At 45.3% G+C, this 19,500-nt stretch overlaps 1 protein-coding gene across 1 annotated transcript in view; it reads right to left on the reverse strand.

Annotated features, from left to right (window-relative positions):
* Window positions 1-19,500, reverse strand: part of FAM193A (family with sequence similarity 193 member A) — a 100,688-nt gene that overhangs the window by 38,691 nt on the left and 42,497 nt on the right. Inside the window, exons 7-12 of the mRNA XM_024745135.1 lie at window positions 11,920-11,997; window positions 10,216-10,328; window positions 9,840-10,082; window positions 7,342-7,495; window positions 7,047-7,226; window positions 1,517-1,768 (exon numbers count right to left, since the gene is read on the reverse strand). Coding sequence (XP_024600903.1) covers window positions 1,517-1,768; window positions 7,047-7,226; window positions 7,342-7,495; window positions 9,840-10,082; window positions 10,216-10,328; window positions 11,920-11,997 — 1,020 coding nt within the window. The remainder of the gene's footprint in view (window positions 1-1,516; window positions 1,769-7,046; window positions 7,227-7,341; window positions 7,496-9,839; window positions 10,083-10,215; window positions 10,329-11,919; window positions 11,998-19,500) is intronic.

A 19,500-nucleotide genomic window follows, 5' to 3' on the forward strand; every position in this document is an offset into this window, starting at 1 on the left:
AGTGTGTGTATGTGTGTTTGTGTGTGTGTGTGTGTGTGTGTGTGTGTGAAAGAGAGAGAGAGGAAGAGAGAGAGGGAGGGGGGGGGGGGGGGGGGGGGGGGGGGGGAATATCAGTTTTAACTAGAGGTCCCAATAGCCTTTGGGGATAATCAATTTCACTACTTTACTTGAAGATTTTTAGGAACTAATTCTTGAACAGCTTCCACCAGCAAGAAAGTATGAGAGACCATTCTATACTCTTTTCTCTGGGTGGTTCCCTAGGGACTAGCAACTGGAGCTCCATTCAGGTAAGAACGGGGAGCCAACAGCTTCCCGAACTCATACGTTCACCCAGAGGGCAAGGGCTGTGGATCAGGGAGACCATGAAAATAGCCTGGCCTCGAATACACACCTGAATGATGCTACTTAAAATCACCTGATTAACAAAGGTATCATTAAGTGTTCAAATTGAGCAATTCAATCTAATAAAATTTAAGCATAAATGTGAGTGGTCACCAAGCACTTATCATAAGAGAACAAGACAAGCTGATTACACTCTGTTATAAACCAGTGGTTATAATCTCTCTCGCCTGTGCCCCTCCCCAGCTATGGCAACGTGTGGCCTTCTTGAGAAAGCCCCTTTCAGGCCACGTCCTCCCTTTCTCTCCCAGTGGAGAATCACTGCTTTAAGTAACATTATCAGTAGAGTTTGGGGAAAATTCTACTTTTGACTGACTAGAACTAATAACACGAGGCAGAGTAAGTGACCAAAAAATAAAAATTCATGATAAGAGTCAATAAAGGTAAGTTCAAAATAGTTAGAGAGGCACAAAGAACGAAACTAACCTGAAAATCTCACTGCAAAGTCTAAGATACTGAACATAAACCTGAGGTTCTCGGAGAAGAAATGCACGCAAATCACACTTTCCCAGCCCCTCACTACTCTCCTGGCCAGGCCTCCCGGTCTGCCCCCAGCCCCTCCCACTCATCACCTGCCGGCACACAGGCTTGCACCGCATGGCACCCAGGGTCCCTCCTTCAAGCTTGTTCCTTTCTACATAAAAGTCCTCGGTCTCGTGCTTAGAGGACAGTCATTTTAGACCCAGTAGAGCCCAGCCAGTGTTAGAGGACTCATGTCACATTCAAATTATTTTACCCACCACACTGAGAAAAAGAGCCAGGCCTCGAAAAGCTGCTGGTAGAGAACTGACCTGCTCTCTGGGTGGGGAGAAGCCCTGTGTGGAAGGTCCCCGAGCACAACCCGTCACTCCGGCACCATCTGAAAAACTCTTCACGTACTAGTTAATTCTGGAGGAATAAACCATGACTTTCATGATTGTTTTTTTACAAGTGCAAAGGTTCAAAATTCTAAGAGGTGAAGGTATTACGGTAAAAGGAAACATTTACAGACCCTCCAATCAAGCGTGGATGCTGTCCTACACAAGCTGCCAATTTATGGGTTTCCGTTTGTTTCAACATGTACCCCTCAAGGTCCGAGTGACGGGTGAGCTTTCCAGCCCTTTCTGCCCTGACTTACCTTACTGTGTGTGAAGGGGGGCGCTGTGTACAAGGTGGGGTGGATGAGAGGGCGAGGCAGGTGTGGGACGGCGTGCAAGGGCACATGTCCATGGATGTGGGGGTAAAGATGCAGAGCGGGGTGTGTGGGCTTCTCGGGGCTCAGGAACTGGTGGCCGGGAGGAAGGGCTCCAGCCGTCACTGCCGACGGCGTCAATCCAGACGCCTCTTGTTTACAGACGTGACATTCACAAGTGTTTGGAGCTTGCTCTGCCTAAAGGGAAGGAAAAAGGAAGTATTTAGTAAATGAGTATTTAGTATTTAGGGAAACAAAGAATTGTATGGACTGAATTAGAGCCAGTCACACGGCAGATACAAAGGCAGCAGGGCCCGTCCTGACACCCCAGGTTGACGGGTCCCTCCTTGTGAGGTAAACGAGGGCCCCCAGGACTGGGACTGAAAAGACCTGAAAAGAGAAGGGGGTGCGCACCTCCCCCCAGCTGGGTGCACCCCGCGCCTGTCTGAGCAGGGGCAAGGGGACTGGCAAGACGGCAGAGCGGAGAGAGGGGGCTGGGGCCAAGGACAACAAGACCACCGGTGCCACGCTCCGCCGGGCTCACACTGCTTAACGGACGGTTACACAGAGATTCTTCAAAATGCACCAGAGATGGGACTTCCGGCTAAGGTGGAATGAAGCAGTCGGTGACTCTTCTCCCTCAAAACAAGTGTAAAACTGAACACAATTGTCAAAGGCAATCGTTTTGAGGCTCTGGAAATCAACCAAAGGAAAAAAACAAATTGAGAAGCGTTTATTCATGCAAATCTGCTAGAACTTTCAGGTGAGAACAGAAGGGGTCTAGCCTTCTTGCCCAGGGCTCTTCCTGTTCCCAACTCCCCACACTCCTTAAAAAATTAAACTTTAAAACAAACAAACAAAAAAACGTAACTCAAGAATCAATAGCAGAATTAAAATGGTACACTAAAATTTTCTTTGATATGAAAAAAGGAAGTAAAGGAGGGACAGAGGTACAAAAAACATGAGACATATAGAAATAACCAGCAAAATGGCAAAGGTAAATATTGTCAATAATTACATTAAATGTACATGACTCATTTCAAACAAAAGGCAAGGACTGATGGACAGGATAAAAATATGAGACCAAACTAAAAGACTGGAAGGCAAATTTTAGACTCAAAGACACAAAGAAGCCGAAATTAAGAGCTGAAAAAATATATAACAGTACTCCGAAGACAGGTGGAGTATTAGTATTAGACAAAACAGTCTAAGATAAAAAGTATTAGCAGGGAAACAGTTCATAATGACAAAAGGGCCAATATATTAGGGAGACAGAACAATAATCACATGGATACACATTCAACAACACTGCCCCAAAATGCATGAAACAAAACCCGGCAGATTTGAAAGAGGAATAGACAACCCAAAAGGTATACTTGAAGACTTCAATATGTCTCTCTCAAAAATTTTCAGAACTAGATAGAAAATCAGGAAGGATATGGAAGACTTGACTAACGCTAATGCTGTCGATCAATTGAGCCGACTCTCATTTACAGGCCGCTCCACCTAGTAGGGGCAGAGCACAGATTACATTCAAGTGCGCCTCTAGGGCAGACCACACGTTAGGCCATAAAACTAGTCTCAATAAATTTGGAAGCTCTAAAATCAGTAATCTAAGCTTTAGATTCAACAAGCTAGAAACAGAACAAACCAAACCCAAAGAATATAGAAGGAAACATTGGAGATCAGAACAGAAATCAATGAAAGAGAAAAGAGACAAACAGAGAAAAGTAACAAAACCAAAAATTGGTTATTTACAAAAATGGACAAACCTATAGCCAGACTGACTGAGGGGGTTAAAAAGGAGTAAACAAAATTACCCAAATCAGGAATTAACATCACTACAGACTCTACAGAATTAAAAGAGAGTATAATAAACAACCATATGATATCAAATCAGACAATTTAGATGAAATGGATAAATTCCTAAAAAGACACAAATTATTAAACTCAACCCAAGAAGAAACAGAAAATCTGAATAGACCTGTAGTAAGTAAACAAAATTTGAATTAGTAATTACAAAATTTCCCACAAAAAGAGACCAGGCTCATGGGATTTCACTTGTGAATTCTATCAAATATTTAAGAAATCTCAATCTTAGACAAATTCCTTCAGAAAATATATGCAGAACAAACAATTCCCAACTCATTCTATGAGGCAGGCCAGGTATCACCCTGATACCAAAGCCAGACAAAGACATCATAAGGATGGACAACTATAGACCAGTTATCTTTTATTAGCACAGATGCAAAAACCCTAACAAAATAACCAATCAAGCAACATATGAAAAAGGGACTACATGCCATGAGCAAGTGGAATTTATCCCAGGAACACAAGGTTGGTTTAATATACGAAAATCACTTGATGAGATACACCACGGTAACAGAATAAAGGATGAAAACCACAGGGACATCTCAACAGATGCAGAGAAGGCATCTGAAAAACCCAAAGCATGTTCATGATAAAACTCCCAAGAACCTAGGAGTAGATCGGAATTTCCTCAACTTGACAAAGGACATCTACGAAAAACCTACAGCTAGCATCATACTTTACTGGTCAAAGACTGAATGCTTTCCCCCTAAGACTGGGAATAAGCAAAGACATCTGCTTGCACCACTTCTATTCAACACTGTACTGGAGGTTCTAGCTGGCTCAATAAGGCAAGAGTAGGGAATTAAAAGAATCCAGACTGGAAAGGAAGAAGTAAAACTGTTTATTCACAGACAACATGATCCTGCATGTATAAAGTCCAAAGTAATCTACCAAAAAGAAAAAACAAAAAACCCCAAAACCACAAAACTTCAACCCTTCTAAAACAAGTTTATTAGCAAAGCTGCAGAATTCAAGATCAATATATAAGAATCTATTGTATTTCTGTATATTACCAACAGTCAACTGAAAATCGAAATTAGAAAACACCTTTACTATAGAATCAAAAGACATCTAATACTTAAGAATAAACTTAAGAAACATGTTTGAGAACCACAGACTAGAAATTTTTAAAAACTGCTGAGAGAAATTAAAGATGACCTAAATAAATGGAAGCAGCATGGTCACTGACTGACAGATTCAATTTTGTTGAGACTGTATTTTCCCAAAATTGATCCTTATCATCCCACAAATAAAAGATTAGGCCCAGAGAAGTTTGCTGATGAATTCTATCAAATATTCAAGAATTCAATGCAACCTCTATCAAAATCCAAGCAGGTCTTTTTGGAGAAGGTAACAAATTGTTCCTAAAATGTATACGGGGAATTCCCTGGTGGTTCAGTGGTTAGGACTCGGCGCTTTCACTGTGGGGGCCCAGGTTCAATCCCTGGTCGGGGAACTAAGATCCCACAAAGCCATGCAGTATGGCAAATAAATAAATAAATAATACTAAATAAAACAAAAAATAAAATGTATATGGAAATGCACACAGATTTTGAATGCATTTAGACTTTGAAAAGGCTAAACAATTTTGAAAAAGGCCCACCAAGCTGCAGGGCAGATCCTACCCGACTTCCAAACTTACAGTAAAGCAACAGTCAAGTAGAGTACGGGTTTAAGGACGCGGAGATCAAATGAACAGGATCCTGAGCACAGACATTAACCCATACATTTATAGTCAATTGATTTGCAATAAATAGCCAATGCAATCCAACAGGGGAAAGGGTGGCCCTTTCAACAAATGGTACTGGGACAACTGGATACCCAAATATGCAAAAAGGTGAATTTGGACCCTAACCTCAGACCATAAGCAAAACTGAGTCAAATGGACCACAGACCTAAGTAAGAGCTAAAATTATAAATATTATAGAGGAAACGAGAGTTTTGTATTAGGTAAAATTTTCTTGGATATGACGTCAAAAGCATGATTCATAAAAGAAAAAATTTATAAACTGGAATGCATCAAAATTAATAACTTCTGCTTTTCAAAAAACACCATAAAAATACTAAGACATACCACGGACCCAAAGAAAATATCTGTAGATCACATACTTGATAAATGACTTGTACCAATATATACCAATATATAAAGAACTCTTTTTTTTTTTTTTTTTTTTAATATTTATTTATTTGGAGGTGCTGGGTCTTAGCTGTGGCACGTAGGATCTTCGTTTCAGTATGCGGGATCTTTAGTTGCAGTGTGTGGACACTTAGTTGAGGCATGCAGGATCTAGTTCCCCGACCAGGGATCGAACCCGGGCCCCCTGCACTGGGAGTGTGGAGTCTTAGCCAACGGACCACCAGGGAAGTCCCCACAAAGAATTATTAAACTCAAAAACAAGACAGAGAAGGAAATGCAACCCAAACGGCCCCTAAACATATGACAGAATGTGCTCACCTTTGCCCACAGAAAATGGAATGAAAACTGAAACCTCACGGGGTTACCACTTCTCATCTACCAGACTGGCAAGAGTTCAAAACTCTTCCAGGGGGAGGGGAGGGCACCACGCTCTGACCCGGTAAAGCCACTCCTGGTGACCGCTCCTAGGGACAGAACTGCCTACGTATAAAATGTCAGATATGTAAGGTTACTCACTGAATAGTTTATGATGGGGAAACAAACGGAAGCAAACACAAGTGTCCGTCAGCAGGGACTAAAAAGAAAAACAAAACGAAACTATGACACGTCCACACAATGGAATACAAAGAGACCAGCAGCGGAGCAAGAGGAAGTGCGCCCTGTACAGGTGAAGCTGGTCAGGACACACTGCTAGGAGGGAAGAGAACAGAGTGTGCATTAGTATAAGCCTTTCTCATGAAAAGGCGAAGAATATTTGTATTTGCATAAATAAACACTGGAAGGACCTAGTTTTAAATAGGTAAAGCTGGTTACGCATTGGGACTAGGGGCTGGGGGTGAGCAGGCGCTGCAGCCGGTAGAGGAGGAAGGAGGTGGGAGCGGGACTTCTCAGGGTAGTAACACCTTCTGGTGTCCTTTCCTGCAGATTTACACCACCTACTAAAATGGTTTTAATCAGCCTGGACCTTCATTTGTTCTTCCTTTCATTTAAAAACTGCTTGAGCGCCTATTATAAAACTCTGAGTCTCTAAGAAAAAATAACAGGCTGGTCAGGTACCCGCACCTTTGGTTAACAGAAAAACAGATACCTATCAGGATAGAAAAGCTCCCTCACAAAACCAACCTTTTCTGAAATTTTAACATTCCACTGTTTCATTTTATTAAAAAAAAGCCCTTCCCTTGCTTCCCAGACAAGAAAACCTCCCCAACGCTTAAACATCTGGAGCCACTGTGCGGTGCCGCAGTCAAGATGACACTGATCACAGATTCAGGAAAGAGGAACAGGACTGAAGTGAGGGTGCGAGTCACATCTGCTTATTTGCAAGTATGCCTTGACTCTCTCCAGGCCTAATCTGCAGAAGTTTTTCGAAATGAAATAATTCTGTGTTCAATAACGCTCATGTTTAGAGAAACCAGAGGCAGAAAAGAGACCTCTGGCAAAACAAAGTTCGAAAAAATAAAATCATACCTGCTGAGTTGAGTAAGACGGGGGTGGACTGTCCACTTTACTTTCCTCCTTCCCAGGGCTCCCGTCTCCTAGAGCTGTGTCTTCCTTCGGGGCTCCCGGGGGCTCCCCACTACTTTCGCCGTCTGCCTCCTCGTCATCAGCCTCTGAAGAACTACTGCTGGTACTGCTTACCTGAGGGGACTTTAAAAACAACCCTTTGTAATTTTCACTTTTTGAAACAGAAGAATGGAGGCAACTGACACACCAGACACCGTCTGATGTCACTTACTGTCACTATGAAGACGCATGCCCATACCTCGTCCTTCAGGGCCATGTTTTCCCCGCCACCGTTCAGTTCACCGTGGATTCCATTCATGCTGGCCACCACCTCGGCATCGTCATAGTTACTCAGCGGATAAATATCAGCAAACTTAGCTGACAATGGCGCAACATCTTCATCGTCACTACAACTGAGAAAGCAGAGACGTCACCAGGAGGCCGCTCTCCGCAAGCACAGCGAACGCACCACCCGCCAAGCAGACACCGCGCTCGTTCACAGGAGTGCTGCACTGAGTGCCACGCATGCCCCTCAGCATCTCCTCGTAACCTGAACGCACGAGGAAACGCCTGGAAGATTACCATTTGTGCTATCTGGAAGAACGGAAAACAAGACTCCAGAAGGAGAAACATTAAGGAAAGCACAGAATTCAATCAGATTAATTGATGTTATACATCTACTCAAGTCGAAGTGCCCTGGTGTACAACTGTTCTCTCTGCCATTTCCAAGCAGACACAATTTTGGATTCTAATTAAAGGGGTACGGAGAACAACCGTAGGTCTTTACCGTTTGTTTTTATAATCGCCAAAATTTCAGACACAGCCAGCTCAACAAAACATTAAAGGCACTTATGTGACAAAATACTACAAGATTTTTCACTACAAGGCCAGCTGTGGCCAAGTCCAGTCATAATCTCAATTACCAGCTTTAGCAAGACATCCAAGCGATGGGCAAATGGAATAGCTACCAAAAAAAAAGTAAGGAGACTTCAAGGCTAGAGCCTATGAAGACCACTTAAAATGTATGACTTTCTGGTACATGAAAAGAGCTGGCGCAGAGCTCCTGGCTCAGTGTGCATGGTTCAAGGCATGACTGTAAATGGACACCCCACGGGTCCACGTAAACATGCCACCGCGTCTGCCTTGAGCCTCAACACTCAATGGCCTCCAGAAGGAACGAGCCTAAGAACTGGAGACCTTCTGGCTTTAGGGAAGAGTGTCCAGAATTGCCAAACTCAGGTTCTTTTCCACTTCTAGGAAAACAAGCGTCAATAGACTACAACGTGCTACCATCCGGAGCTCATCACAGCAAGCACGCACAGTGCCCAGCAGGCCTCCTGGGGTCCCGCTGCACCTGAGCTAACAGCAGGCTTTGCCCTGGGCTGCACCCACACCTGCTCCCGAGGTGTTAGCATCACCACGACCCAGAGGAGGAAGCCAAGGTGCAGAGATGAAGGAACTAAACCACGCGCTCCGTGCAGTGGAGGCGACCCCAGAACCCGTGAAGTCCAGACAGCACTGCAGCCCAGCGACTAAACCGCCACGCTTCTATTTCATCAACGTAGAAGCGGCACCACGAGAGACAACACAAGCCAGCGGCCACATGGAGCTCCTCGGATCACAGAGCGTCTACCGGGAAGACACGGATCACAAGGTGCTGGCGGCCAGAGGCCCAGAGCATCCGCACACGGCCCCGGCTCCGCCACTCAACGCAGCATGGGAGACCACGGCTGGCGCCAGCCGCCAGGACACAGGAGCTGGGCGAGCTCTTCCAATGTAAGTTCTTACTCGACTGCACACGCTGAACTGCGGGACGCTCCTGTGATGAGCTAGCTGGCAGCTAGCTGGGAAGCCCTCAACACTCTGCACCGGCTCCGAGAGCACAGGGCTTCTACAGCTATGAAGCACCTTGAGTTCAGTGAAAGGAGTCACGGTGTTCAGGCCAATCCCTTTACTATTATTCTGTGTTTGAGACCAAATCCATATTGAGAATTGAAAGACTCCGAAGGAAAGCCTCAGAGTCACCGTGCGAAATCCAGACGGGGGAAGCGAGAAGTCTGAGAAATGCGGGGCACCATCCCTCCACTGGGAGCCATGGCGGGGGGGCTGGTCACCTCCACAGGGCTCCCGGCACCCACACACACTGTGACATGCAGAGGGCATGTTTTATTTCTTAAAACATATACCCGCGTGCAGCCTGTCCAGAAGCTAGAGCAGGTAGCCTCAACACGAGACACGGCCACAAGTCCCAAGAAACACGGGCCCACTCCCCTCCCTGTGAACTGGCGACAGCTGCACAGCCACCTCGCTTGTACAAAACATCCTTCTAGGTAATGCGGGAACACGGAGAACAGAACCTTTCAGTCGCTTGCTAAAGTGATCATCTGAGTTCTTAGCAAGACATGGAACAAGCATGGATGCTGGGCTGACGATGAGGCGGAACGAGCAGCGGGCTGGCCACCCGTGATTCAGTGAGCGCGGGTCAGGCCGGCGCTGGGAAACACTTCCCTGCAGACCAGCATGTGTTTGTTTGCCTCACTGCGGTTATTCATTCACCTTCTTTTAGGCAGGTCATGAAACAGGGTCACAGTTTGGGCTTCCTGATGCCATGTTTTAAAAGCTGTTTAGAAAAATGAAGGGTCCTTTCTCTTGAAAAGCACTGTAATGCTATCCACACTTCTGCAGACGTTACTGTCTCTACTTCTCATCACTGGATTAGTTACATTTCTGAAACCTTATGACAAAGTCACGACTTACAAAGTTGGTGCAGAGCCATTGTCTGTGAGGATGAGTCTGGGATGTTGCTGAACTGTAATGGGTGAGCTGGAACCTGACCCTGAGCTTGCTGATGACACGCTAGGTGGGCGCATCTCAGAGAGATAGTCGGGAGCAGAGTCCACCTGGAGTGGTAGCTGGTGAATGTGGATGTCGCCAGTGACGGGGGGGTCCATGATACCACAAGTGAGGATGTGTGAGAGGCTGCAGTCATCGCAAGCACATCTGATTGGGAATTAAGGACAGTTACCGAGACAGCCAACAGAGAAGGGCAGACCGTGCTCTTCAGAGGTTGGTGCCGGCCCTCTGTGGGGTCAGCGAGGGTCCCGCGGCCCGCTGCGCGCACACGCAGGCTCACCTCCTCCTGTAGTTGCAGTTGGGGCAGTCGGGCATGCTCAGTCGCGACGACAGCACGTGCCTCATGGTGTCCGTGAAGCTGTTCTCGCCAGCGACGGCCTTCTTGTTCGTCAACTGGAGGAAATCACGAGACAACGGGTTAGTTTTGCAAGACGCGCCGCCCCGTGACACAGCTTATATTTTCCAGTAATTGTGGTAGTGTGTGTCACACTCAGAACCAACGACCACAGCTTCCTAAGGTGGGGCAGGGCCAGGAAAAGGGGCCGCAGAGGTGTGAGGCACACAGCCGTGAGGCTGGGAGAGGCCCTGACACAGGCCAGGGACCAGTAACCCCTAATAGGCTTCCTCACCAGCAAACACGCTGCAGCACCCCTCACAGCAGACACCCAGCCTTTACCCTGAATCTGCCATGGGCTTTGTACTTGCTAGGTACCAGGAACGTAGAGATAATCACTGCCCTCAAGGAGCTTAGATTCTGGAAGAGGGGACAGGCAAGAAACCAAATTTGAAGACCGTGACGCAGAAGGTGCCCCGGGAGATCTGCTCAGCATGCTGGAGGGGTGGGGAAGCTGCTCGGCAGGTGCCAAGCCTCAGCAAGGCCCAGGTGCAGTGCTGGTTATCCCGTCAGAGGCAAGGAGGGCGTCCGGGCCAGCGAAGAGCACTGAGCTGGGCATCCCCTCACGAGACCCTCGGCGGCTGCTGGGCCTGGGCTGAGCAGGAGTGCGTCTCGGGGAACAGCCTCACCGCCATCAGGCCTGTGCACACAGAGCCGTGGCACCCAGCGCCCACGAGTTACACAGACGCTTATGAGGCACGATGGAAGCTGGACAGTCAGCACAAAGGCCGCAGTGGGCGGGTGGGAAGGAACGCAGCAGTGAGGAAGGCCAGCTGGAGAGGACGCCAGTGGAGCATGGAGGAGGGGGGACCCGGGAACCACCTAGGAAGCGGCACCTCAACTTCCACTGGAGCGGGCGAGCCTCTGCATTTTAGGGAAGGAGCCTGTGGCCCGGCTTGGGCAACGGGATGGGTGGTGGCCAGAAGAGCCGTGGGACAGGACAGAAGCCACACAGGTAAGCGAGCGGAGCACGGCTGCCCTCTGTCTACCTGGGGCGCCCAGAGGAGACCACGGGTGCGGGCGAGGCTGGGGCCACCGACACCTAGGGAAGGCCAAGGGAGCACGCCCGGCAAGGGAGACTAACTGGGAGAGAAGCCAGCACATGCACGGGAAGCAAGTTTCCCAGTGAAGCCCAATGCCCTGAGACCACCACAGCGCAGCCCCCGGGAGTTCTGCCAAAGCGGCAGGCAGAGGAGTGGGGGGAAGAGCCGCTGGAGGAAGGGGTGCGCCGGGGCCGCCAGCAGCCACGGCGAAGGCATGGCCCCTGGCACTCGTGGCGCGCACCAAGTCTCAGCCCTGCGACTTCACCGTATGCACCCTGGTGAGTAAACCGGGGACACGCCACCCGCCTAGGAGGAGTCCGTGGGGACTCCCGGGTGGCTGTGGCCCGAGCGGGTGGCTCTGTAAACGCGGGTGTCCCCTGAGGGATACAGGAGAGAAGGAAGTCGGAAGGAAAACCAGTTTACACCACTGCCACGCCCAGTGAGCAGAACATGCAGTGTGGTGTTGAAGCGCCGGTCTTTTGGAGCCGTCCACCCGCAGGGAGCAATTCCCATTCCTGTGAACCGCCCCTCCGGCCCCCAGCCTCACCTGCTCTTCCATGAATCGCCTTTGTTTAAAAAGCTCCCAGTCTTCTGTTAGCATGCGCTGTTTGGTTTTCATTGTCATCTAATTCATGGGGGATGTAAAAAACAAAAAGTCTTAGTACCAGCAAGAGCTACCCTGGACATTTTCAAGGGGAGACTTTTAAAACGATACATACAAGAGACCGCGTCTGCGGACAGAAGCCGCAGCACTACAGAAACGCTACCTTATACTCGATCTCAGCGCCTCACGCGACTCGCTCAAAATCATCGCAAACACTTTTCTTGCATGAAAAACACAGCGAGGAGTTCAGATTTTAAAGAGAAATTAACGTATCAGAGGTGGATCTGTCAGTACGGTGACTGGACAGTCACAGTTCACTGAAGAACCACGAGGGGCCCTGCACGTCAAGTGTGAGCCCTGGGGAGGTCGCCCTGAGTGCCACAGCAGGCACCAGGGGCTGCAGAGGGAGGGGGCGGGGGCCGCTGTTTAAGCACGAGCTTCAGCTTGTGAAGATGAGGGAGTTCTGGAGCTGAACAGCACTCAGTATGAATGAACTGTAGACGTAGAAACGGTTAAGGTAGTAAATTTTGAGTAACGTAGATTTTCCCACAACTAAAAAGAAACTGAGGGGAATAGGGAATTAAGAATGGGCTCAAGGCACTGCCTTATTTGAAGGAGGAGGCTACGAAATGATTAAATCTTGGTGTTTATATAAATGTATTCTTGTAAATTAACCACTGAAAGGATATGGGATACATATCTTCAAAATTACTAGAAGAAAAAAAAAAACGGAAGAGGGCGTATATTCAGTCCTACAGGGAAGGACACACCACAACCGGCAGCGCTCCCAGCTGCTGGACGGAATGCTGCTCGACACAGGAACCACCTAATAAACAGCCTATTACATCTTCAAATTGAAACACACAAACAAAAAACTGCCCATTAAACCCTCCAAAATGAAACAAGAGTAACTTAATAAAATCAAATTCATGCACTTAAAATTTGTTAATAGTTTAAAAGTATTAGAGAAGAAACCAAAGTTGAAATTACAGTCTGTTTAGAAATAACTGACAAGGAAAGCCCCACAAATCAAATTTTATAAGATGAGCCCAAGATGTAGAAGAAAATGTACAGTTTAGTGGCATTTATGAGAGAACAACAACAACGAAAGCCTGAAAAGTATGCGTTCAATGTAAGAAGCCCAAACAAAATGAAACAAGAAATCAACTAATAAGGAATTAAAGGTAAAAGCTGAAATTCGGAAAACCAAGAAGTAAATGTGATCAATAAACCCAAAAGTTGGTTCTCTGAACTTCCTCCCGGGCCGAACAAGGGAAGAAAAGGAACAACAAAAACAGCGGGAGTGAGAAGGGACACGGACACATACAAAGATCTAAAACCACAAGAGAAAACACCTGTACAATTCATGCCTTCCATATATAAAGAACAGCTGCCAACAGGTGGCTCGCGGCTATCTTGTTGGCCCTGCACAACGTGTTTTACAAGCTGAGCCAACATGAAAAACCCTTTGAGATTTCACCTAACAGTCTAGACTTCTGGCCTCTCTCGACGCTGGACAGCTCAGAGGGCAGGCTGTGGGCACAGCTGGGACGCCAGGGGCACTGGCCGGCCTCCTTTTAGGGGAGCAAGTGCTCTCATTACAGTGCGAAGTTAGAGGCAGGGGAATTCTCCTGTAGCCATCATGCACCCATTTTCATCAGCTGCCCCATAAGCACAAGCTTAAGCCCACCCCTTTATATGAATGATGTGGATAATTTCCCAGGCAAATATCAATTTGTAAAACTCACTTAAGAAGTAGAAAACCCCAAGTAGGTTCATGAACACAATGTTTACTGAAAAGGCAGTAAAAGATACTGAGTCCTTGTTCCTTCCCCTGCAAAAATGAACCAGGCCCCAGAGTTTCATGGTGGGGTCTATGCAAACCCTTTGTAGATTAGGAAAGTTGAACTATTCCTAAAAACTGGAAAAACATGGAAAGTTCTCAATTCATTCTATGAGATTAGCATAATTATCCTTTATACAAAACAAACAAGACCTCAAAGATGAAAACTCAGTAATACCTCAGAATACAGATATAAAAATCCTAAATAAAATACCTAATAATGGATTAAAGAATAATATATTATAATCTAGTAGGGTTTAATTCCAGGAATGCAAGGATGTCTCAAAATTAGAAAGCCTAATCTAATTCATACAAAAACACATAAAAAGAGAAAAAACATACAAATTTAATGTCTATTCCTGCTTAAAAAAATTTTTTTTTAATTAATTAATTTATTTTTAGCTGTGTTGGGTCTTCATTGCTGCACACAGGCTTTCCTAGTTACAGCGAGCGGGGGCTACTCTTCGTTGCAGCGCGCAGACTTCTCATTGCGGCGGCTTCTCTTGTTGCACAGCACGGGCTCTAGACGCACGGGCTTCAGTAGTTGTGGCTCACAGGCTCAGCAGTTGTGGTGCGTGGGCTCTAGAACGCAGGCTCAGTAGTTGTGGCGCACGGGCTTAGTTACTCCGCGGCATGTGGGATCTTCCCAGGCTGGGGCTCGAACCTGTGTCCCCTGCATTGGCAGGCAGATACTTAACCACTGCGCCACCAGGGAAGGGCTCTTTAATTTGCTAAAAAGTATCAAAAATTTGTATGGCAAGCATCAGACTTAATGTGAAACCTCCAAAGTGTTCCACAAAAGCCAGAAACTGAACAAGGATGCTGCTGCTAGTAACACCCTTACTCATGACGCTTTGAAGATTCTAGCTGAAGTGAAAAAACAAAACACGAAGTTCAAATGCTAATAAAGAGGATAAGACAAAACTATTATTATTTGTAAACGATGTCATGGTCTCCTAGAAAACTCAAAGCAATCAATTCCAGAACTATTTGAGAGATGATGACACGGTGGGATGACTGGACACAAAGCAGAACTCAGCTCGCCTATAAGGACCAGCAATAACTCCTTAGAAAATGTATTCCACCATCTAAGATGCCACTCGTGATAGTCCCTAAGACTGTGAAACACCTACATATAAATTCAGTAAGAAATGTACAAACTATAAGACCATAATATAGGCTATAAAAGACAACCTGAAAAAGGAGATATATGCCATAGTTTTGGATGGGAAGATTCAATATTGGTGCTAATTCTCCCTTTACGTAACGTGGGTCTGCAGTTTTCAGGAGAAACATTTTTCTTTCGTGAGTAACTATTACTGTTGCAAATTTTTAAAATGATTTAAAATGAGCTAAACATTAGAAAAAGTAATCATTTCTTTATCTTATTACAGAGCTCAGTACAGAGTTGTTTGATAAATATAATCAACAGAAACCTCCTCTTTGACCTTCTCTTCGCAGCCTCTGGGATTAATTTTGTGGAACATTTGGGTACCTGTAGGCTTATATATGCGTCACACAACAAACCAAGGATAAATCTTTAAAAGCAAACCAGAACAACGGATTTCAAAGCTGCCAACCGTTTCCCCATGGCCGTACTTATTTGTGAATACTAATTATTTACAGATGTGCAACGTTTTGCAATCGTGAATTACTATGTAGTTTCTAAAATGCTACTTGATTAGAAGAGACTGATATCCATTCCAAGGATTCTAGAATGACTGGTACGCTCTGGATGCAACTAAAATTGCTCGATTTCCCTAACTGGTATTAATGGCATCGTAGTTCCTTGACAGGTGAATGAAAATAAGAATGCACCTTTGGGTTGCTTTAATGAAAGAGGATGGCTTTCCACTGTGAAAAGACAGAGAATGTGCTTTTTTTTTTTTTTTCCTTGTAAAATACGTGTAACCTAAAATAAACCATCTGAACCATTTCAGTGGTATCCCCATCTCTCTTCATCTTGCAAAAGTGAAACGCAGTCCCCGTTAAACAATAACTGCCCGCCTCCCCTGGCCCCTGGCACCCACCCTTCTACTCTCTGTCTCTATGGACTTGCCTACTCTAGGGACCTCAGGTGAGTGGGATCAGACAGGATGTCTTTTTGTGTGTCTGGCTTATTTCACTTAGAGAGTAATGTGTTTAAGGTTCTTCCACGTTTTTAGGTCTTCCACGCAGGTCCTTGATTCACTTTGAGTTCCCTTTTCCATATGGTATTAGATAAGGGTACAACTTCATTCTTTTGCAGGTGGATACCCAATTTTCCCAGCACCATTTGTTGAAAAGACTGTCTTTTCCCCATCGAAGGGTCTTGGCACCCTTGTCAAAAATCACCTGACCATATATGCAAGGGTTTGTTTCTGGGCTTTCTACTGTTATCCACTGGTCTGTATGCCTGTCTTTATGCCAATACCACGCTGCTTTGATCACTGTGGCTTTGTAGTAAGCTTTCAAATCAAAAGTGTGAGCCTCCAGTTTTGCGCTTTTTTCCCCCAAGACTGTTCTGGCAATTCTGAGTTCCTTGAGATTCCATATGAATTTTAGGGTGGGTTTCTCTGTTCCTCAAAAAACATCACTGGGATTCTGATAGAGATTGCACTGAATGTGTAGACCACTTTGGGTACTCCTGACGTTTCAACAATATTAAGGTGTCCAATCCAGGAACACAGGAATGTGCTTCCATTTATTGATGCCCTCTTTATTTTCTTTCAGCAATGTTTTGTAGTTCTCACTGTACAAGTCCTCCACCTCCTTGAGTAAGTTAATTGCTAAGTATTTTACTCTTTTCAATGCCACTGTAAATAAAACTGTTTTCATAATTTCCCTTTCAGATTGTTCACTGTTTGTTTGTACAAATGCAACTAGTTTTTGTGTGTGCACTCTGTATCCTGCTACTTTGCTGAATTCACTTACAGTTTTTAAATTCTAACAGTTTTTTTTTTTTTTTTGCAGAGTCGTTAGGATTTTCTACATATAAGATCACATCATTTGCGGAGACCGTTTTACTCTTCCTTTCCAATTTAAATGCCTTTTATATCTTTTTCTTGCCTAACTGCTGTGGCTAGATTTTCTAGTACTATGTTGAATAGAAGTGGTGAAAGCAAGCATCCTTGCCTTGTTCCTGATCTCAGAGGATTAAAGGCTTTCTTTTAATCTTTCATTTCTTTTAAAATTAATTTTTATTGGAGTATGGTTGCTTTACAATGTTGTGTTAGCCTCCACTGCACAACAAAATGAATCAGCCATACATATACAGGTATCCCCTCCCTTTCGGACTTTAATCTTTCATTATTGAGGATGATGTTTGCTATAGGTTTTTTATATTTGTGGCTTTTATTATATGGAGGTAGTTTCCTTCTATTCCCATTTTGTTGAGTGTTTTTAATCATGAACGATGGTGAATTTTGTCAAATGCTTTTGCTGCATCAACTGAGATGCTCATGTGGTTTTTCCTTGTTGATGTGGTATGTTTTATTAATCAATTTTCATACCTTGAAACACCTTTGCATTCCAGGAATAAATCCTACTTGATCATGGTGTATAATCCTTTAAATATGCTGAATTCTGTTTGCTAGTATTTTGTTAAGGATTTCTGCATCAATGTTCATAAAGGACACTCAGTGGTCCGTCGTTTTCTTTTCTTGTAGTGTCTTTGGCTTTGGTATCAGACTTATGCTGGCCTCATAGAATGAGTTAGGAAGTGTTCCCTCCCCTTCAGTTTTCTGGAAAAGTCTGAGAAGGATGGGTATTAATTCTTCTTTAAATGTTTGCTAGAATTCACCTTTGAAGCCATTGGGTCCTGAACTTTTCTTTGTTGGGAGATTTTTGATTACTGATTCAATCTCCTTACTAGTTGTAAGTCTATTCAGATTCTCTGTTTCTTCATGATTTAGTCTTGGCTGGCTCTTTGTTTCTAGGAATCTGTCCATTTCATCCAGGTTATCCAATTTGTTGGTGTACAATGTTCACTGCACTCTCTGGTAATTCTTTTCATTTCTGTAGGACTGGTAGTAATGCCCCTACTTCATTTCCGATTTTAGTAATTTCAGTCTTTTTTCTTTTTCTCTTAGTCCATAAGCTAAAGGTCTGCCAACTTTGCTGTTCTTCTTGAAGAACCAACTTCTGGTTTCACTGATTCTCTCTTCTGTTTTTCTATTCTCTGTCTTTGTTTACCTCTGCTCTAATCGTTATTATTTCCTTCCTCCTGCTAGCTTTGGATTTAGTTTATCTTTTTCTTCTTTCTACAAGTTGCAAAGTTCGGTTGTTGATTCAAGATCTTTCTTTTTTAATGTAAACATTTATAGCTATAAGAACAAGTATTTTTAAAGAAATAAATTCGCTTTCAGTCTTACTTTTTAAGACCGATTTTCCTTTTAGAAACAATATGTATATTGCTATTTTTACCCCCCCATTTTATCACAATAGCAGTGATAACACTGTGTATTATATCCCTAATCATTATACTCCTAGCAGCAAGGAGATTACTGCTTACCACAGTGCCTAGCACACTGCACAGCAAGTCACCATTTATCCTCTTTCTCTTCCCCTGAATTATCATTTTAGTTACACCGCTTTTCTGAAATCATCTAAATAAGACCACAAGTTATTGATTATCATCAGAAGCTTCCACTGACACAGCATGATGGAAAAGTCAGGGATAAATCGGATCCCACTCTAGTGGATGGCACCAGTCTCTGCAGCGGAAGCCCCTTCAGATCAACTCCAGACTGAAGGCTCCTCTGCGACAGACGGCGAGCCCCTGCTCGACACAAGGACCAGCGCTGCTTACATGCCCGCAGGCCTTCGTTTGCACTTGTACTCACGAATGAGCGTCTCCCCACTGCCACTATGGAACTCTGCAAACTCCCCGAGTAGCGCTCAGCATCAAACACAAAGTTCAACAAGCCCCACTGTCAGGGCCAGAGATGCAGGGGACCTCACAGGTCACCTAGTCCAGCCACATCTAAGATTCCGATGTCAGGACTCCCCTGGTGGTGCAGTGGTTAAGACGCCACGCTCCCAGTGCAGGGGGCCCGGGTTCGACCCCTGATCAGGGAACTAGATGATCCCACGTGTGTGCCGCAACTAAGAGTTTACATGCCACAACTAAGGAGCCCACATACCACAACTAAGGAGCCGGAGAGCCGCAACTAAGGAGCCCGCCTGTTGCAACTAAGACCCAGTGCAGCCAAATAAATAAATATTAAAATAAATAATTTTTAAAAAAAGACTGCTGTCAATTCACTTCTGCACGTCTCCTCTCACAGGGAGGGGGCAGCTCTGTCTTCCTGTGCTTCTCCCTGGGGTCAGACTTCAATCGCTGGGCTGGAGGCCTCTCTCTCCAGACCTCCTCACAGCACTGAGGACAGGGGCTGCCCCAAGTTCCTGAGGCTGCACTGCCATTTCCTGTTGGGGTCTGGCCTGTTCAGAGATGCCTTGAGGACAGACAGAGCAGCCCTCACATCTGGACTCCAGAACTCTGTCTAGGACCCTCCCCAGCACAAGCTTCCAAGTGACAGTCTGTTTACTGCTGCCCATCAACCTTTCAGCATCTGATCTGCCCTCCAGTTGATTTGCCAGGACCCAGCTTCTCTCTACACGTCTGTTACTACTGTAGATACTAACGGGGTGGCAGAGGGGCCACTGTTGCAACTAAGACCCAGTGCAGCCAAATAAATAAA

The sequence above is a fragment of the Neophocaena asiaeorientalis genome, unplaced genomic scaffold (assembly GCF_003031525.2).
Source record: "Neophocaena asiaeorientalis asiaeorientalis breed wild unplaced genomic scaffold, Neophocaena_asiaeorientalis_V1.1 scaffold65, whole genome shotgun sequence".
NCBI lineage: Eukaryota > Metazoa > Chordata > Mammalia > Artiodactyla > Phocoenidae > Neophocaena > Neophocaena asiaeorientalis.